The 21071-nt window shown below is 51.3% G+C and overlaps 1 protein-coding gene across 1 annotated transcript; it reads right to left on the bottom strand.

Annotated features, from left to right (window-relative positions):
• Positions 1-433: 433 nt before the first annotated feature.
• Positions 434-21009, bottom strand: CSF1R (colony stimulating factor 1 receptor). The gene is made up of 22 exons (XM_065691011.1): positions 20994-21009; positions 20514-20657; positions 15500-15745; positions 14454-14738; positions 13801-13937; positions 12900-13059; positions 11916-12105; positions 10803-10918; positions 10451-10571; positions 9620-9807; positions 8938-9050; positions 6845-6971; positions 6279-6383; positions 5857-5967; positions 5442-5604; positions 4796-4896; positions 4531-4649; positions 3682-3804; positions 3449-3560; positions 3120-3219; positions 2471-2576; positions 434-1977 (listed from the first exon to the last, which is right to left on the bottom strand). The coding sequence occupies exons 2-22, from the start codon at positions 20560-20562 to the stop codon at positions 1846-1848; spliced, it is 2904 nt and encodes a 967-aa protein (XP_065547083.1). The 5' UTR covers positions 20563-20657; positions 20994-21009; the 3' UTR covers positions 434-1845.
• Between the last annotated feature and the right edge of the window lie 62 nt (positions 21010-21071).

The raw sequence follows: 21071 nt of genomic DNA, 5'->3' as shown, positions 1-21071 counted from the left end.
CCACCTCACCAGAGTGTCAGGTAAAATTATCCTGCTAAATAGAGCTGAGGTACAGTTCTCATAAGCTCTTTCGCAGATGGTCAACTCCCCTGTTCTTTTTCTGCATTTTCTTTCCCAGGGCAGCTCCTGAGGTGACTTTCAGAGGAGGTCTGCAGCACATGGCAGTAATTTCTCTTCAGGATGTGTTTAATAACCTGCGTAGGAGCTCCTGCTGCATCTAAACAACTGCCATAGGAGGTTCTGCTGCAGTAACCCCGAGTCTCTGCTCACCAGGGCCGTTCTGCCTCTCCCCAGCCCTTGGTGGCTGCCATGTGCTCATCTCAAAGCAGTGACTGTTAGATGTCCCATCATCACAATTCAGATTACTCCCCCGTTATATCCATTCGTGGAGACTACATTTTTCCTCCATTACAGACAGGCCACTCAGAGCAAGTGCTTTAAAATCTTGGTTTTAATAAGTTTTTGCATTACACAAGATTGAATGGTTTTGAGAACTTGTAATGGAAAAGATGTGTGTCTGAGGAGTTGGAGCAGAGTTGCAGACCTGTGCTCTGATCTATTCCTCTTTAAGAACAGTTCTTTCAATGCTCTAGAAGAGACTCATTTTGCTAAACATTTCATTTTTTTTATAATGCTGACAGATAGAAATAAATTAGCTTTGTGTTTAGTAAGGAGGAAAGAATCACTCAGTGTTAGCATAAACCCAGGGTTACTATAACCAGAAGTGGCCCACAAGCTAACTGCTCAGGGTATGACCAAGGCCACTTGTGATAGAGTAGTCATGTCTCACTGTAGTTTGCCTGAGTCCTGTCAGTGCCTGTACCTGGTGTACAGAGCCAGGTGAAGTTAAGAAGATTCAATAGCTACTTCCATTACTGGCACTAGTAGCCCCGAACAAGAGCTTGATGAGAAATAAGTTTAAGGGCATCAGGCCCTAGCTTATGAAAAACTGTTCTCTATCTCAGCTCTTCTATTGAAAATACACTCAGGAAAATATGTGCAAGAGCATATCTGTATTTGGGACAAAGGCAGTGATTGCTACATGTTTAATAATGCAGAAGGGTTGTAGGATGTGTGTTATGTTGATCATTTCCAGATCTGTTTAAGCTGCCGTTCTTTCCTGGATTGGGGATTTGTTCAGTGCTGACATGGAAGCGCACCAGTTATGTCTGTGTTTTACCTGAGAAATAACTGCCCTTCATCCCCAGGTTCACATAACCCTGGGGCTGGCTCCTTGGCTTGCTTCACCCAAACACTCCATGCCAAAGCATCAGCTGTGTAGAGGTAGATTGGGTGAGAAAATGTAGAGGTTAATGCATATGTAATGCTAAGTAGAGGCTTTACCTATATCTAAACACTCACTCTGCACCATCCAGGGTCAGACTGGCAAAGGGAAGAAAGCAGGACCACCAAGAAAGAGGACTGCTTCTGCTGTGTGAAGTAGTTCCAGCTTCAAGATGCGCTCGTAAAACACAAGGGTTCAGTTGTGGGAATGTCTTACTTGGCTGCAACTAGTATTTGAAAAACCCTACAAAACCAAAACACTCACAGCCCCACTGGGGATGGGGAGGCAGGTGCCAGGGACCTCTCTGTACCTCGTAGAGATGGAGCGTGTTCCCATCCTCACAACCTATGCTACGCTTCAGGTAAGGCCTCAGGGACCCCATGGTGAGTCTTGGTTTTGAGTCACTCTAGCGCTGTCATTTCAGTGAGGGAGTCAGTAACACTCATACTTCAGAAGAAGAAGGAGAGCCAAAGCTGAAGGTGTCTTTGTCCTAGGGCAGGGCAGCACCATGCACTCTGCAGATCCAGGAGGATGGGATCCACCCGGGGCAATGGTACCAGCTAACAGAACTGGTAGTTGTTGCCCTTGAGAAGGGGCTGCCCGCTATCTTCTTGCTCACAGGACTCCTCGCAGCAGCCAGAGGTATCACAGCCACTGTCTTCCTCGGTGGTGGAGGGGAGGTTGGTGTAGTCCTTGAAATCAAGAAAAGACAAAAACCCCACCCCAAGTGTGTTTCAGTCCCTTCAGTGCTGTAGGACACGAGAGGATGACCAGCTAGGGCTGGATGCTCCATCAGTGCTGCCCTTTGTGCCCACAAGGCATGGCTAGCCCATGCTTCTATGGAGCTGGAGGATGGCTAGTAATAAAGGAGTGTGCTTTTCATTCAGTCCAGGGGGATGGGATGGGGCCGGGCTGCTGTGCTGCCAGTAGTATCACTACCCCTATTGCTGCCCATAGAGGTTGCTGCAAAGCAGCTGTGTTTCTATGTCCAGCCTTCTTTGGTCATGGTGGAGGGTGGCTTAACCCTTGAGCACAGGGAAATCTGGATGCCTTTCTGCACTGCCCACCACCACTAAACAGCTCCCATCAGTTATAAAGGCAAGGACCAGCACCAGGGGAGTTGTCCAGGAGCTAAGTTCCTGTAGGGGGAAAGCACATCTCCCCATTCTCTTCAAAAGTCCTCACCTGCTCCTTATGCACCTCCAGTTCTTTCTGGATGAAGCAGCCGATCTGGTCAAAGGTCGGTCTCTCCGTGGGCTCCAGGCTCCAGCACGCCTGCATGATGGTGTACCTGCAGAGCCAAACAGGGACAGGGTGGCTGCACTGTGCTGCTGCAGGCTCTGTGCTTCCTTGGGCTGTACTCTGTTTCAGGCACGCAGAACTGAGCAGTCTGCTGACTGTAAATGCCAGTGCTCCAGGTAAAGGTGAACATGGAAGTGGATAAACTAATCTATCAATAAGGAGCTTTATGCCTTCAGTACTTTATTCTTTAAGGTTAAACTCATTACCTTCCTGTAACCTACTCAGACTTGTCTTACAGTCCTAGAGTCAAAAACTAGCTGACTTTAAAAGGAAGAAAACCCACCAAGGCCAGGAATGTAACATAAAACTGCTCCCATCTTTCTGTCCATAAACAGGAGATAGTGGATAGAGCATCCTAACTAGTTGCCTCAGGTTCTGGTTTCCTGCAGGAGCAGGATGCCACTAGGATCCAACCTGAAGCTCAAAGGCATAACACTCCTGCACCAAGGTCCCAGTGCCACCTTCCTGCCTCCCCAGGAAGCAGCTCCAGCGACTCTGTCCCCCCTAGTGTCACTTCAGCACATCCACTCACATTTCCAAGGGAGCAAATTCGGGCCTGGCCATCTGGTATCCCTGCTTCACCATGCTGTAGAACTTGCTGTTCACCACCATGCCAGGGTATGGACTTTTACCTATGACAGTGACAGGAGCAAAGGTGACTCACAGGTCAGAGCCTGTAACACTCCAGCCTTAGAGGGTGGCTAGAGGCAGCCCGGAGCATTGCCTGAGCCACTGCTCCTGTTTTCAGGGAGTTCTGAGTTACAGTAAATCATCCAGGATCCATTTCTTTGGAAACTCTTTAGCTGAGGCAATGGTAAAGCCATGGAAAACAAGAGATTTGTAAGCTCATTTCTTTCTTACCAAGGGAGAAGATCTCCCAGAGAAGGATGCCATAAGACCACACATCGCTCTGCACTGTGTAAATGCAGTCAAAGATGCTCTCTGGGGCCATCCACTTCACGGGCAGGCGGGCCTGGAAGAGTAGAGAGTCCTGCAGCCTGGGACAAGCTGGCAGCTTACCCTATCCCACATCCTTCATGCTCCAGCTGCACCCTCCCCTTGTACCTTCTCTTTTCCCCATTTCAATTACTTACATTGCCTTTTACAACATAATTCGAGTCATTCATGATATCCCGGGCCAGGCCAAAGTCACAGATCTTGGCTACCCGTCCATCTGATATGAGCACATTCCTCGCTGCTAAATCACGGTGGATGCACTGGAGAGAACAGAGCACAGTTGAGACCCAGCCAACATCCCCCAGCAGTCCCAGCTAACTCCCTACAGCCCGGGGCCTGTCACTGAAACGACACTGAACAGAGGCAAAGGGAACATGTACTGCTTGAAAAGCCCCTGCGATAGACACTGTGTCATGTACAAGGGGTACAGGCCCTGCAATGCTGGTGCAACATAACATTTCATGTTATATTCACTCATGGGGCCGTCATCTTCCCCGTGGGAGGAGGCTTGGAAGCAGGAGCTGTTGACACTGTCCTCATCTCTGAAACAGTCACACAGTGACTCTCTGGTACTCCAAATGAGCCAGCTCTGGCAGGCAGCTCAATGGCCACTTTTGGTTCCCTGTCCCTGGGGCAGTGGGGAAGCTGCCAAGGCAAGAAAGCTTCACACCAAAGTTCCTGACCTCGTGCAAAAGCTGGGGAGAAGACGGTGAGACCAGCAGGACACACAGCCCTGGGTTCCCATCCTTAACACTGCCTCTAACCCAGGGAGACAAAGGCTCTGAAGGGGACACCAGACACCATGCACAGCATGTCTGAACCCAGCAAACAGAGCAGAGGCTCATTTCCAGCAGCAGTTTGCTTGAGCTTGGCCACCCCACCCAAAAATATCCCAACTCCCATGCAGACAAGGATGGATGGCGCCTGCTGCCTGCGCCGGCATTCCCAGTTGGGATGCTGGGAGCAGTTGTCCTGTTGGCACTCACGTTCTTTGATGCGAGGAATGCCATGCCCTGGGCCACTTGGCTGGAGAACTGCAGGAGGTCAGAGAGGTTGAGGGGACGGAGGTCCTCCCTGCTCCCATCTTCTTCCTCTGGGCTTTTCCCTGAAATTCAAAGTGAAGCTGCAGAGCTGCTGCGAACCTGGCGAGTACCCGAAGCTGTGCAGTGCCCTGGCTCCCCAGGATAAACCACATGGGGTGGGGCCAGGATAAAGCAATCACGGAAACTCAGAAGTGAACCTTTAACTCACCCCTGGCTTGCGCAGAATCTGATGATGCTGAAGATGATGCTGACGACACAGGCTTCATTTCAACATACGTTTCCAAACCCTGGCTCGAAAAGCCACTGTCACTGAGTCAGAAGCAAGAGAGATAGAGGCAGGCTGTTAGCAACCCTCCAGCCGTACCTCCTGCCCTTCACATCCATTGAAAGAAGAAACCACGTCCCTGCCTGCGGGAAGTGGCTTAGCCTGGGGCTTGAGGATGAAGGGAAAGTCAGTGTTGAGGCCAATTCAGAAAGGAGACCAAGGTGCCTTGTGATTTAGGGGTCCAAATACTGCTACCCTCTTGTGAAGGGGCTGCCCTTAGCTGATGGGGAGTGCTCAGCCTCTTGTCCTATAAAACCCATGTGCCCAAAAGCGCAGGAAGCCAGGAAGTTTTGATTCCAGACTGTGGGAGGACAGACTGGACTGAAACACGCGTTTATTCTGGGATATTCAATGACTGCTGCCAAACACTGAAAAACCTGGGTGTGTAACCAAATCTAAACATACACAACCCCAGCGGCTTTTACATCCTGGTGTTCTGCAAGTCCCCAAAGCTTTGGCCTCGGTCTTTCCCCAGCACACTTCTCCCAGCAAGTACCCAGTCCTGTGGCCACCTGAGCTCCGCTCTTACCTCCGGATGTATTTCTTCTCTAGGTCGACGTTTTTGTAATCAGCAGCACTATCTAAAGAGATGTCCAGTGCGGAATCCTGGATAATGATGGATTCAGCCTTCTTCCGGAGGAAATTCAGCAGATCTCCATAGCGACAGTACTCGGTGATGACGAGGATTGGGCCTGGGAGAGAGGCAGGAAGGGTCAATTAAGAATTGATGTTCCTGTGGCCTGTCCTGGGGACTGCTCTCCCCGGAAGGGCAGCAGAACCCATACAGCACATGAGCACGTCTGGAAACGGGCCCTTGCACAGCTAAATGTTCAAAAAACACCGCCAAGGTGATCATCCTCTGTTGTGAGATGAGGAGAGGGAAGAGCCTCGGAGGGGCAGGCAATGGGAGGTTTCCATGGGGAAGCAGGGCTGTAGGATCCTACCTCCATAGGTACATGCTCCCAGCAGGTTGACAATGTTCTCATGGTGTCCCAAGTGACTCATGATCTTCAGCTCAGACATGAGAGCCTCCTGCTCGTCCGTGTCTGCTGATGCTGCAAGACAAGAGAGGAGCGGCTGTGTGAAGAAGGGAGGAAGGGGCAAGGAACAGGTGAAGGGAGAGGACAGAAAAAGGTGTAGGCACAGGTCCAGAACAAAAGGAGGAGGCACACTCAGAGGAAATTGCATCCCCTGTGCCTTTGGCCATGCGTGTCCACAAGGATGGCAGCAGTGCAATTCCGACAGCAGTACTGGGCACAGGAACATCCAACAAAAGCAGGAGCACCAACACATGGTGAGCACACACTGCATCCTGCCCAAAGGTTATGGGGGGGATTTCAGCCTTTGCAGATTGCTCTGGGCTTACACTTTAGCATCTTCACAGCAACTTTGAGGACGGAATCTTCTTTGCCCAGCCCAAAAGCAGTGGCTTCTACCACTTTTCCAAAGGCTCCTGCTCCAAGAGTTTTTCCTGCAAAGGGAATTAAAAATGCACTTACAAGATGCTTCATAGAAAAAGATTGAGCAGTTGTCCTGCATGAGCCTCGAGGAGGATGTCTGGTGGGAGGGGATTCCTGCTGAGCTCAGACAAGATGACACATCCCTTAGTCAGGAGCTGGTTAACATCTGAGGGGAACTCTGCTGTGAGCAAAGAGGGTAGGAAAGAGGCCATGTCCAACCATGGGCTCACCAGCTCTGTACCAGAGGAGGGACATGATCCTCTCAACCTTCCTCAGAGCAATAGAGGGAGGTTGTACCCTAAGATTTGCCACCCTGTGTGGAAGAGGGCAGCAACGCCTGGTGAAGGATGTGGCTGTAACGCCCGGATGCAGCTTTGGATACTGCCCAGTTGCTTTGGCTCTGTCCCTTGGAACATTTCAGCTCTGTGATGAGCTGCACACCAGCAGGCAAGCAGTGAGGAAAGCTTCTCACCAAACTGGAGGTTATTCCTGGGGAACTCCCATTTCTCATTGTATGGGAGCTGAGTGGGATCGATAAAGATGTAGTTATTCCCTTCACAGGCCTCAATGATCTTCCACCGCACCTGGTACTTGGGTTTCTGTAAGGAAGAGACTCCAGTTATTCAATGTTCCTCAAGTCCCGGCCGTTCCCCAGTCCCAGCTCTCACTCTGCAGGCACAGAGGGAGAACAGGCTTCAGCCCATCAAACACTTCTTGCTTTGAACCTGGACTGAGTGAGACAGGGTCCTCCTGGACAACCTGGTCCCTTTGCTGTTTCAAAGCCCCTCCAAGTCATGACCCACAGCTGCAGGATGCTCTCTTGCCTTTTACTTAGAGTAGCCCCATGCCCTCACTTGGGATGGCAGAGCTGGGATCAGCAATGTGCCACCAGGCCAGTGTCTGGCAGTGCCCAGCTGGCACTGGAGGGAGATGTTAGCATTGGGTCCCCTTCCCTGGTACCCTGTGCTGCTGAGCGCAGCAGAACAGTGGGGCTGCCACAGCCCCACCTCCCTTACAGGGGAAAAAAGAAATGGAGAAAGAGAGGTCAGAATTTCTTCTCTTTTCCTTGAATCTCATGGCAGAAGTAACCTGGCAAGGCAGAGAGAAGCAGTGCTGGATGGAGCCTGTGAGCAGAGCTTGTGCTGCAGGTTGTCTTTCATGTTGAGAGGGCTCAGGAGCCAGGCTGGAGCACAAATACAAATACAGACAGTGAAATAGCTTTGTGTGCGTGGCCTCTGCTCCTGTTCAAGGAGACAGGCAAGGACCAGTGTGGTAAAGGCAGTCTCAGGTCCATCAAGGCAGACACAGGGTGGAATGACCATGGCTGTGATGGAGACCCTCAGTTCCCAGCTACCAGGTGGTGTGTGCTGGAATGCTTCTCCTCACCACTTCCACATAGTTGCAGAGAAGGATGCAGCGTATGAGGAGATGCTCAAAGCTGGGTTAGCACAGGCATGAGGGACCATAACTGAATCAAACAGATCTGCAGTTTTGATGCAAAGCATCTGCTTGTTTTCTCCCCCACACTGCTTCTATTTTCTTTGCCTGAGAGCTGAACATCCTCGCCCATGCAGGCTGCTGAAAAAGGCTCAGACAGGATGCTCCAAGCAGCACAGTTTCTGGTGGAGGTCCCTTATAAAAGATGCCACATGCACTCAGTGTATTTGCTGTTGTCTGCTCCCACAGGGTGCGCATTGCTGCTTTCTGCTCCACGATTCACCTACAGCACTGCAGCAATCAGCCATGGCTAAAGAGGCTCAGGGCTGAGATAGGCAAGATCGTTTATAAACACATCTTGCTTCTCTTGGGCTTGCAAGACCTTCCTAAAGGCTGTTCTTCAGAGCTACTTGCACATCAATGCACCCGTCATGTCTCTGGACTACAGGCCCAGTACAGCTCTGCCTGCAAAGCTGTAGGTGTTTGGGAGAGGGCTCTATTGGATCTTCTGACAACCAGCATCAGAACTCTGCTATGAAATCCGCAGCCTTGATAGGCTGTCGAAGGAAGAGTGCCAAAAGGAAGAGCTGAGAACCAGGAGGTTGTCACCCACTGATGGAGCAGGGGTGGCTGCTGATGGGTACAGTTTATGGAAACAACCAGAAGATTCTAAATGCTGCAAATGAGTCCTGCAGAGAAAATGGGGCAGGTTCTTGTATAAAAATAGTGACCAAGTCTTCCCGGAGACAAACGCCTTCTAACATCATCCTGTTCCCCCATAAAGACAACGTCGCATAAAGCAGGGAGGAGAATAAGAAATAGCTGCAAGCTGCAAACCACTTTTTTGTTTTCCCCTCTGATTCCGCCTGTGGATTCAGGCGAGCAGGGCGAAACCATCAGCAACTGACAGCACAGAATGGGCGCCCTTGGCACCAAGAAATAGCCACATTGACCTCTGCACTGCAGGACTGAGGGAGCAGGGCAGGAGAGGTGTTAACAGAGTGGGTACGGTGCAGGAAGCACCTGGGGGAAGTTGGGAGGCAATGGAGATGAGGGAGGCTGAATGCTCCCTGCCTGTGGCTGCCAGCAGAAGCTGGGCAGCCCTTGCTACACAACAGGGAATCTGACCTGGTGGTACTTGTAGAGGAGGAAGAGCAGGAGGAGGAGCAGCAGGACCGATGTGCCGATGCAGGTGGAGAGAATGGGGCTGAAGAGTTTGTTTGGGGGGGCCATGACACTTCCTGGAGGAGAAAAGCACAGGAATGAGTTAAACACTCTCATTTCAACTTCGCCTCTATGAGCATTTTGCCCAGCTGATCACTTCAGCTTCCCCCGTACGCAACACAACCCAGCACTGGCCTCAGAGACACCCTAAAATGCTACTGGGAACTGAGAAAGGTTCTTGATGCCAAACTTAAAGCTGCAGTGGCTCCCCTCATGCACCCGATTTCCACACAAACAGCACCAGGTACTGGTCAGACTGACTGGGGACTGAGATTTGTGCAGCAAGAACAGTCCCATCAAAGATGCAACCCCTGGCCTCCAGTGGGCAACAGCTCCTGCACTCTGGAGCTGGGTCCTGCAGTTGGAAGGTGCTTATGGCACGGCTCAGTTTTGCCCAGCCAGCAATTCCCACATGGCTCCCAGGACTGACAAATGCCAAAGCCTTCCTGCTCCTGGGAGGACAGGGGGCTTGTGGAATCTATTCCACCTCTCATGAAAGACAATAGGGATATACGTGTAGAAAGATGGGTCCTCAAAAAGCCCCCACATCCTTCCCACTCTGCCAAGCTACCAGTTTGTATCTTACTGGTGATGGTGAGTGAGTGGAACATGTCAGAAGCGTTCCCCTCTCTGTTCATGGCCACGCAACAGAAGGTGAAGTTGGCACCCAGCTCCTGGAAAGGGATGATACTCTCCACCTCCATCTCTCGGAAGGGCAACACATTCACCACTTGGGGATTGGAGTCGTTCAGTAGCAGCCTATAGTCTTCGTATCTGCAGGGATACCAAGCAGGAGAGAATGAGTGTTCCTTGCAGCACAGTTGCTCATAAATGAATTGGTGCCTGTACCAGTCTAGCGAGGAGACGCAGGGAACCAATGGTTGCAGTTCTGTGAGATTTATTACTCTCAACCCACTTAAAGACCTGTCCCTTAACATCAAAGCCCTGTGTAGACAGAGCCTTGACTGCCTTTATGTGGCTACAGCTGTGTTCTGCCAGTTCTCTCTTGGTGTGAGACACAGCAACCCCTGACCAGGCAGCTGCTGTTGCCTCCATCACACTGTAGCTTGGTAATCCTGTGCTGTGGAGCTTTAGACCTGTGGAGGCATCAGAAAGACGACTAGGACCAGCCAGGATGCAGCTCTACAGCAGCATACACCAGGGCGCTTTTCCAAGGGATCCGCATGTTCCTCAGAAAAGCATTGGGAGAACGTGAATCACAGGTGGCTGAACTCTTGGAGGTCAGGACTTCAGGAACAGTACCTGCTCCTCTCCTCAGTCCCCAGGAACCTTTTTAGGAGGGCAGCATCCCTGTTGTTACTGAGCAGGCTCTGCTGTATTGCCTGCTCCATGAATGTCAGCACAGCAAGGGGGACTGCGCACCTTGGAGGTGCTCGGTCTCCTGGGCATTTCTTACCTGTCAGAGTGAATGGGGCACTGGTACCACTCGATGCGTGGGGCAGGGTAGCCGATGGCCATGCACTGAAGGATGCTGGAATCATTGGCTGCCACCTTGATTTTGCAGAGTCTTGGAGGAGCTGTTGGGGAAGGCACATGAACAGTGAATGCTATGACCACATTCTCTGTGCTCTGATTTACTTTCCATGTGCGCAACAATAAAACACCAGGAAGCCCTGTGTTATGCATAGGTTTGGGCCGTGTGTTGTGTGAGCACTGGGCTGCAAGCACCCTCATAGTCCATCCTACCTGCTGCCAGCTGGGCAGCAGCCCCAGGGCAAGCAGAATGAAAGAGCAATGAAAGCACTCACATTTCACAGAGATACTGAAGGTAACCGATGCATTGGTTTCATTGTTGATGGCATAAAACATATAGAGACCTCCTTCTCCTTCCTGCAGGCGGCTCAGGAAGAGCGTGGTGTTATACCTGCTCACACAGGGAGGGTAAACACCATGAATAAGCTGTTCTGAGGAAACCCAGGCACTCTCAGTCTTTGCTCAGCCAGGTGCTGCTGCTTCCCATGCCCTGGAGTGGGTGAACATTTCCCAGCATTGATCCCAGCTTTTGCTACTTCTTCTGCAGGTGAAGCAGGGAAGGTCTGATCTTCCTTAGAGGAAAGAGCTTCTGCCATCAAGTGCACAGCACTTCTGAAAGGCTATGGTGGGTGAAAGCTCAGAAAGAAGAGTTTAACATCTGACCCCTCACCTTTGAAGGCCCAGAGGATGCTGGTCCTCCTGCCTTTGGCAGAATGAGTCATTCAATTTCTTAGCCCATCAAGGCACAGTCCCCGCTACCCACCCCATTCTGCCCCAGCCCATTTCTCAGACCCCAGTGAAAGAAATAATTTGCCCTAAAGCCATTCTGCTTTGCTGAGTGGCGCAGTTCCCCTTGTGGATTATTTTTGTTTTCTAAGAAAATGAAAGGGGAATTATTCCTTTCTTTTGGTCTCCTTTTGGCCTCAGTTGGCTGGAGGCTTTGGAAGAGCAGGCCTGTGACTTCCATTAGGTCCTATGACTCCTCTTGCCACGGGTGCACAGTGTCGCTGGATGCGTACACTCTCCAGACCTCAGAGCATGGGACAGGTCTGAGAAGCCCCAAGGGCATTCCATGTTTTGCACTGCTCATCCACCCCTGCAATTTCTTCCTGCAAGGAGAGCGTGCACTTGAGCAACCAGACCACAAATGGGGTCTGACTTCAGCAAGGTTTTCTATAGAGAAGGCTGCCAAGTCAGACAGAGGTGGTGTCCTCCTTGACCTGATCAGAGCTGCTCACTGTGGTTTGCTAATAATATTAAGGGAAAGAGAAGACCGAAAGGCAGAACAATTCCCATCTTTAAATCCAGAGTGTTCTGTCTGCCTGTATCACAAGGAAAGCCTTGCTGGAAGCATGCCATGGCCAGGGTGTAAGCCAGAAAGCACATACCGGTTGTTTCCGGGGATCATCTGGCCCTGCACTGGGGTGCTCTCAGTGTTCTTCAGGGGGTTTGTGTGCTCCCAGCCCCAGCGGAGAAGTTTTGGGTAAGCCTCAATCTGGACCTGCAGCATCAGACTCTCTCCCAAAGCAACCTCCTGGCTGGTGGCTTGCAGCGGAGTGAGGAACACGTAACCTCTCTCTGGAGGATGGAAGAGAGCATGGCCATCAGCAGGCATGTCCGGAGACATGGAATAAACTCGTATCAGCTTCATAAATGGAGTTATTGGAAAGGGCAGCTTCAGCAGTGAGACTGCAGGAGCGAATGAGGCATTACACAGGTCACGTCGCCAGAGGAGTACTTGTAAGTGGCTGCGCTGTGATGGCAGCTTGGATTACACCCTGCCTGAGAAGAGCTGGAAAACCTTAATGAATGGGCAAAGAGGTTTTACATGCCATATCCTAGTAAGTGACGAGGCTAAAACTGTACCTCCTGATCACCTGTAGAAGACAGGCTGCTTAGCTGAACTGCTGGCTTCTCTCTCGGAAACAGACCAAGCCCTTTCTAAGCCATGGTGTGCAGCAACTTTGGGTCATCAGCAAACCCCAGCTATGAGCTGCAAGGATGAGTTTTCCTTCTTGAGGTACAAACAAGCATATAATATACCCGAGTCCTCTTACGTGGATCTGTTTCTGGAAGAGGCAAAGATCCACACTGTGCTCATGTGGCTTGCCCTTCCTCGCAGCCAGCCTTTCCTGTCTTCAACATAACCTTGCCGCATTCTTTTTGTTTTAAAGATCTTTACAAACACACAGAAACTGAGCAGAGCTTTCAGGTGTTCCACCCCGAATCCAAACCATGACTTCCTTCCCCTCAAGACACAGAAGGAGCACCAGCTCTTTTCCTAGCAGCTCCGCAGCTCCCAAGCACAAGCAAGAACCATGTTTCCAACAACAAAACTAGGAACAGGATGGAGGCAGAATCAAGGCGCTCACCTACTACCCGCAGCATTGTGGAGGCATTCCTGACTCCTACTGAGTTGTTAGCTATGCAGGTATACTTCCCACTGTCTTCCATGGACACCGCTGAAACGGACAGGACATCGCTGATGAAGTAGTTCTCATTCTCAAAGCTACGATTCTGAGCTGTCGAGACCTGTCAGGCAGGGAGGGAGCATCAGGCACTTCCTTGGAAGGGAGAAGGTGGAACTGAATATTTATGGCACAAATACCCACCCCTTCTTGTTCTGGGCTACTGAGCTTGGTTATGGAGCCTCTGTCCATGACAGCCATTTGGGTGGAGACCAAGAGGCATATTAAACTGAAGTATTCGGAGCAGACATTCCGCATCAGTTTGGGTTATAAGAGCTGTTGTCAGCCTTTTGACTGCAAGTTGGGCTTACATTGTGCGATCCAAACATATCTTGTGCGTTATTTCAACTCCTTAATAAAGACATCAGGTATAATGAGGACTTCTAACAAACCTCATCTAACCACCTAGCAGTTAAAAGCCAGCACCACAGCTATTCTGAAGTGCATCCCCTTTCATTACCCGTATTTTTCCTCTGGGGAATTGGGTGTCCTGAACATGTTTGCTATTTCATAAGCCCTGGCTTATAAAGTGGAGAAGTGTTGCCTTAGTAGGTACTGTTGCTCCTGCTCACTTAACTCACCGGAGACAATACACTTTTCTTCTCTCTTGCAGCAAGATCCTGACAATGGGAAGGTATTTCCTAACCCTGTGTTATCCCAAGGAAATGATGACATATTCATATTCATATTTCTACAGCTTGCTCGAATAGCTGCTTTGGCTGGGCAGGTGACTTGGGGCTGGTTAGTTCTTACATCTCCCGGTCTCCAGGAAAGCCCTATTCCCCCTTAAAGCTCCACAACTTACGTTCTTTGCTGCCGTCACCCATCTGACATCGTACTTGTGGGAAGGAGCAGTTATTCTGCAAGTCACTTTGAAAGGCTCGCCCACAATTCGCACGTGGTCTATAGGGTCCATCATCACCGATACAGGCTTCTCCAGAGCTACACAAAGGCAAGCATGGAAAGAGTCAATGACAGCTGGTCCAGAGACCTCAAGTGCTTTGGAGACTCCCTAGGGCCTGGCTACCTTTTCCTTTTCATCCTCTCCAGTCTCTTTACCTTCCCTAGCCTTCTCCTTCCCTAACAATCATCGCTCCTTTAGTGCGTGTGTCTATGGGGAGTAGTACAGGTAGAGAAGAGCACAGCAGTCAGCACTGTGGGTTGGAAGGGAAAAGGAACCTTCTGCCATGGGTATGTCCTGAGCATCAGGGCCTGAGGACCTGCAGAACATCAGCGAGATGGGTGGATTTTTTCCTCTGTTCTGAGATAGTGTTGGCAAAGATTTTAACACTGCCCGTAATTTGCCAGGAGTTGATGGAATTTTGCCTCCAATACCCTTTAAAGACTGCAGGTTCAGGTCTTTCCTTCCACTGGTGAGGAGCTTTTCCTTAACTATCTGTTGTGGCCAGCTTGGCTATTGCTGTCTCCCTGAGGACACCAGCAACCCCAAGCCTTTACCTTCTTCCACAAGCAGTCTTATTCTTGGCGATTTCTCAGTTTTTCCATTTATCACTGCTTGGCATCTGTAAAAGCCCTTCTGCTTGCTTTGCACATTGTACAGTGTCATTCCTTTCTCGGCACTGAAAGAATAGTTGGTCCCGGGTGGGAGATGAGAGCCGCCATCCGTTATCAGGGTCACACTGGATCCATACTCGGGGGCCGTGATGAGACAGGGCAGCTCAGCGTTACCACCCCTGGTCACACCGACCCGGAAAGCCAGGGTGTTCCACACGTTATTGGGATCTGTGGGGGAGGCAAGGTAGGCCAAGGAATGGGATCAGAAAACGCATCAGAAACACATCCCAGCAAAGGCGAGTCTCCAGCCCTGCTCAGCGCCTGCCTGACTCAGCCTCCAAAAACCCACACGACAAGCCCAATTTCAGCCAAGGCATTTGGGGAGAGCACAGCAACCAACCCACAAACGCACACAGGCAAGAGAGCCTGGAAGTATGCTTGCTTCTAATTAAACTTTTCACCATGGTGTTAGTTTCAGTTATCAGACCTCCAGCTTCCCCCCCCAGGGTAGAATCTCTGGTGCAAGGGAAGAGGTCAGCTCAAGTGATGGAGCTACCCCAGTATAACTTATTCTGGGGTGAAAGAATATTTGGGTTTCAGGTCATGTTGGAAGGATGTGATTCATGTGATTCTCTCCCTTATCTGGGGTACTGTTAATATGGTCTCTGATTTTCAGATCTCACTGCTCAAAACACCAACAAACAGACTTTCATCGTGGTTTTTCAGGAAGGAAAGCCAAGTTAAATGGAGGGAGAGGTTCTGGCCATTCCCACACATGCAGGAGATGCAGCTCTGTACCCCAGTGCTTCAGCTCCATGCCCCATTTTATGTGGGTATACATGGTTGTGGGTGAGCCACTGCCCCACGAGGAGCCCGCACTGTCCCCAAACACACGGAACCACGGCCATAGAAAGGAGCTGTGTAATGGCCATGAGCCCTGGAAGGAGGCTCTTCTGCCAGCATAGGTGGGAAGAGGGAAGCATGGTTACCTCGCACGAACAGATGCACCGTTGCAATGCTCTTGTCGCTGCTGTTGACATAAGCACAAACGTAGGTGCCTGTATCCCTGTAAGTGGTCTTGGGAATGCTGAGCGTGCTGCTGGTGTCATTGCTGAATACATCCTTTTTGGTTTGCCATTCAACTCTGGACTTCCCTGAGCAGTGCAAGGTGACTGGATCACCTGTGCTGACAACCAGAGCAGGGACGTCAGGACTGATCACCAGGGATGCTGAGCCTACAAAGGAAAGAGAAAGAGTGAGGGTGCAAATATGGTCCTTAAAGATGCTCTGTTGGAGTTCACACTGCTGAGGATGGAGTAGTTCAGCATCAGGAGGAGGCTGAGCTTGGGATTCAGACAGGCTGTCATCACTCCATTCCCTATCCACCAGACAGACACAGCTGATACTCCAAGGAATGAATTTAGGGAAGACAGAAAACCCCACATGTGAACATTTTGAGTACTGGGACAGGAAAATCGATCATCTGGAGCTGATTAGGTCTGATGCTAGCTTGCGGACTGTTCCTGTTGGGTTTTGCCTCGTCTTACAACAGTTTTCCTTTTGTGACAAAGCTGGAGTTACTACATGAACTGGGTTAGCCCATAGCACTATCTGATGAAGTTTAGGTAAGGTCTAGTGGATGGGGCTCTCTGCTGCTGTGATGAGCTCAAACAGACCTGAAAAGCTTATGCAGCTTATGCAGGTCAACGTATGCCCTTGCACTGCCTGTTTGGTTACCAGGTACTAGATTTTGATGGGCACCAACTTATGCCTTGTCATGGAACCACACAGTGCATTCTACTCCCAGACACCATCAAAACGTTACAAGGTGAGTCAGCATTATTGTTGTATATGTTTTGTAGTATAGCATAGCATTTGTGGGAAACTGAGGCACAGGAAAGTTGAACAGCCCAGGAAAGCCCATGGCTGCAGCTGTAGATAAGCACCCTGGGCCATGCTGACAGTGGCACCGCAGCCCATCTGGGTTTCCAATGCCATCTCTGTGTTAAAGATGGCTTCTCTGCTGGCTGAATAAAGGGGAACCAGGGTCCCACTCCAGCCCTTAGTGTCAGGGGGAAATATTCTTTCCCTGTTTTGCCGTGTCAGCGAGTTCTTTGAGTCACCACCTATATTTAGGGTGGGGGGAAGTGAGAAATGAATCAGTGCCGCGGGGCTGGGGAAGCAGTGGTACTGCCACCCCCATGGCAGGCCTTCGGGAGGACAGGAAACACATTGCAAAGGGATATCTGTGCTCGGGGGGCTCTGCACCCCCCTCCAGCCCCTATCCAGGGCTATTCTCCCACTTCTGCTTTCCCTCCCAGTCGCTAACAGCTTAAAGGGACACACACCAAGGTTCAAATAACACTAAGTACAAAGGTAGCTGCTCCGTTTATCAGTCTGATGCTCTTTGCAGAGGAGGTCACCGCAGGCTGTGCTCCTCTGGGGAGGTGGCGACGGAAACAGGGGCTGGGTTTGGGCTTGTGATGGTCAAACTCTGCAGCAGACTGCTCTGAACTCATAGGAGCTCTTTAGTTGAATGATCTGAGGTCTGAATGAAGGTAGGAGAGGGAAAAGCACCCTCTAATGACACCATTAATCCAGCTACATATATGCATATACATAACATGTATGTTCCTTCAAGGGAAAGGGGAATAGTGGTCAGATACGACAGCCCTTGTTGCAGGGAGGAGGGAAGAGAAGGCTGCTATGGTTATGGGTAGCAAAGGCAGTTTAAAGCAAATCCATTCTCTGGTGCTGCCTTAGGCACTGTCCCTGTAACACATCAGCAGAAGCAGCATCCCCCCTGCTCACAGCTCACATGGTGAGCAAGACTAAATCCAGGGTACAAATGCACCCTGTGCTTCCAGCTGTGCTCAGGGCTGTGAGACCAGAGCCCATCCATAAGAGCTCAAGAGCATCATTTAAGCAGCCTTGAATGGATGCTTTCCTCCATGCAAAGAGGGATTGAGAACATGAGACTCAAGGCCCTGGAGAGTGTTACTGGTGCATGACGATGTTGTTGTCCAGGGGAAACCCAAACAAGGCCTGGATCAACTTGACTGCCCCTGTGGGAAGCAGCAGAGGACACGGAGCTTCAGAGCATGGAATATTTGACATTTTATCTGTTGGGGTTTTTTTGCTTGGGTTTGTGTGCGTGATGCCTTTATCTTTTTGTGGAAAGAGGAAAAGCCTCATTTATTCCCAAAGTGGAGAAAAACATATCCCAGAATCCTTCACAAAACCACATTTTCCACATACATGAGGTACAAGATTCCTCCCTTTTTGGTGTGTTTTCTAGCAGGCCTTGGCACATTTCTGTTGCTTTAGCTGTCATTGGATGCCTACTCCTACTTTCTGCTTCAGCTATCCCTCCGCATCCAAGGCTTCAGCATCATTTGATGGGGTACATGAGCTCTCTGACGCAGAGCTGCATTCAAACTGACTGAGGGAGGAGAGACCATGTTCTAACTGGTCCTTCGTTTGGCCACACCAGGAGACAGGAAAAACAAGAGTCACATCACTCTGCACCCTTATTGTCACCATCCTCCACTGAGATACCGCAGCCAGAAAAAGGCCAGGGTAAATGCTCTGTATAACAGTGAAGAAGCCAGCAGCCTTCAAGCTGTCACTGGAGGCTCCTGTCAATAGCACAACCACCACACAAGTGCAGTGAGGGCAGGCAGGGCAGAGACCGAAGGCAGGGGAAGGGCACCCGAGCATCCACTCCTTTGTGTGTGCGGGGGCTAAGTCAGACCAGCAGGTCCCCATCCAGAATGGGGAAGCAGTGCTGCTGGGCAGGCTCTCTCCCTGCTGACCACGGTGCAATCTTGCATGAAGCCCAGGGATGTCTCTGCTGCTCTCCAGCAGCTTCCGCAGCACTGCCAGGAACTGCTGGCCAATGGTTTTACCACACTTGAGTTGTGCAACCACGACCTCCAGTTACAGCTGCAGGCTCCGTCCCTGCCTCTCCCATGCCAGCCAAAACATCGCTTTCCTCTGCCAATGGTTTGGAAATGGTGAGGAAGGAGGGAAGGCTGTAACAGAGGTGCTCGAGGACCTTACCACAGAAGCCAGTCATCAGGACCTTGACTTGACCCACGGGATAACTAGGCTAAGGTCTGGCCCTGGCACTCATACCAGGCATGAGGTCTCCTTACTCCCCCCACCCAGTGATGGCAAGGAAACGCTCTGTTTGAGGACACCTTCCCCAGAGCCACCCACAGTATCTGTGAGGCAGGGCACAGGGAAAAGGGTGCTCATCACGTGTGTGTTAGGGGTTTCCACCTCAGGAGTTTAAATCACCCACAATAACGAAAGAAACCCCAGGAAGACGTCTCAAGATGGCCAAAACCACTGATGTGACCTGATCAGGTTTCAAGTCTTTCTTCTGCTTGATCTGAAACTGGGATTTGAGCCCCTGACACTCCCCTCAGCAAGAGCCCATGGGTATGATGGGTGGTCATACCGTGACGTACACCACATCAGCCCTGGTACTCTCAGAAGATTTACTTACAATCCAAGGAGCAGAAGGAAGCTGGGCTCTGACTCCAGCTTGAGGCAATGGCTTTGGACAACCCCGGCACAATGCAGTTTTGTGCTGCAGATGGCCAACAGTGCTAGTGCTCAGACAAACATGTGTCTGACACCCTTATCAGGCACTGCCTGCCATGCCAAGGTGTCACATAAACGTAAGGAATTACAAGCCCTGAAACCTTCACAACCTAGACACCAGCAGAGCAGGCATGGAAAAAGACACGACAAGCTGAGCACGTCAAAGACGTGACTTGAAGTGAACAAAACCCTGCAGTGCAACAGCAAGTGGGATGCAAATATCCTGGGTGGAAAGCATGGGCAGTGAAGTGGCTCAAGGATACCCTTCCCCCCGGACTGCCCCCTTCCAGGGGGGAATCTGACACCAAAGTCTCATTGTGCCCCCCAAGCAAGCTCAAGAGGAAAGTGCCACGCAAGGTCTGAGAGGCTGCCAGCACTTCAGGTGTAAGATGAGTAATGCTGGTCTGTCTGGTTGGTTGGAAACCTCAGAGCAGGCTCAGTGACTTGAGGTTGATGGGTTACTGCCTCCTGGCAGTCTCCGCAGCCTCATAACCCAGGCGGATTCACCTTTCCCTTTTTGGCTGCCCAAGTTCTGTTTCCATCACATCCCGGCCCCACAGCCCTGCTGTGTGTGCCAGCACTGCCAGAAAACAGCAATCCTCAGGCACCCCCGAGGTGCATCCCAAGGTGCGGATGCAGCTGACTTCCAGCTCCCTCACTGCAGCCCAAGCACCTTCAGCTCCCACCCGTTTGGGCAAAGGTTTATTTCAGATGTAGCTCCCCTCAGGACACACGCTCTGCTGAACCTCTCCTTCTTCCCGACCCCTGCCCAGACACAAACAGTGCGAAGTCTCCCTTCCCCTTCTCCCCATTCCCAAGGCTCTTCCCATGCTACGTGTGCCTTTCCATACCCCTTGGCCTTACCCTGGCAGTGGTGCAGGCAGCCACAAGCCAGCCCTCAGCACTGCAGGGCTTCAGAGCCAGCACAGACTTCACAGCACACCCTCTTCCCACCACTGCCCTCCCTCTATAATGACTATAATAAACCAGCTCTGGACGACCTTCAGAGAGCTGCTAAGCCCAAGCTGCACTAAATGCCAAGCTGGTGTCTCTCCATGCGATGCCATGGAGAAGAAATAGTCTCCTGCCTGCTCCCTATGAATTCCAAGGCTCCTTGAACCTGTCTACAGCAGCATCACGCAGCAGCCTCCAGAAGCAGGGACCCTCCCAGCCCACAGCAAGCTTTTGGTGGACACAACCCGGGGCTCAGCTTTGTGCCCATTAGTCCAAGTTCAGCATTGCCCTGTCCCCAGCACCACTGTGGCTGTCACCCCTCCTCACCCGAGGGATGGAGCACCCACACCACACACCCAGGAAACCCTCACTGCACCCCCAGACTGCCCCAGCGTAGCAAGGAGACAGTGGGGCGCTTTGGGGTGCCGATGGACCTACCGTGCCAAGTGCTGGCTGTGGTGAGCAGCAGCAGGAGAGCAGGACCCATGTCCCCAGGGAGCACGGTGCCCCCAGCACAGAGCAGGGATGCGGTGCAGGATCCTCTCGCGCAGCAGCTCCGTCCCCACTGGGAGCTTCTCCTTTCTGAGACCGCAAGTGAAGAAATTCCCTTTTTTTTGTTTGTTTTTGAAACAGGAGGGGAAAGATACCAAACAAGCAGAGCTTTGGGACGTCACCGGGGACAAGCCCCCACGCAGAAGTGGGGCCGGGCGCGCACCCCACTGCTGGTCCCCCACTGCTGTTAGGGTCGCCCTAATGCCTCAGGCTGGGGTTCAGCCCCAGGGACCATTGCACCATGCCAGGGTTTAGGACCATGCCAATGAGCCCTGGCTATTGCCACCCAAACCCCCAGGGAGCTCTGTACTCTTGGGACACAAAACCCAGCCTGGGACCTGCCTTGATGGGGGGACTCCGTTTTACCTCAGGCCTGGTGGATCTTGCTGGCTTCAGGTCCTGAGGACCCACACAGGAGCATGGCCATCACCCTCACAACAGGCC

This window comes from Lathamus discolor, chromosome 10 (assembly GCF_037157495.1).
Source record: "Lathamus discolor isolate bLatDis1 chromosome 10, bLatDis1.hap1, whole genome shotgun sequence".
Taxonomy (NCBI): domain Eukaryota; kingdom Metazoa; phylum Chordata; class Aves; order Psittaciformes; family Psittacidae; genus Lathamus; species Lathamus discolor.
The sequence above is the reverse complement of the archived record's forward strand: the minus strand, read 5'-3'. Positions and strand labels throughout refer to the sequence as shown.

Bases quoted from the DNA above. Each gene is read 5' to 3' on its own strand.
- CSF1R (XM_065691011.1), bottom strand. From the start codon at position 20,562: ATGGGTCCTGCTCTCCTGCTGCTGCTCACCACAGCCAGCACTTGGCAC. The intron at 13,060-13,800 runs GTAAGTTGTGGA...CCTGCCTGACAG, and splicing joins GGGTGACGGCAGCAAAGAAC to GTCTCGACAGCTCAGAATCG. The intron at 10,919-11,915 runs GTATGTGCTTTC...CTGTGTGAGCAG, and splicing joins ATGATCCCCGGAAACAACCG to GTATAACACCACGCTCTTCC.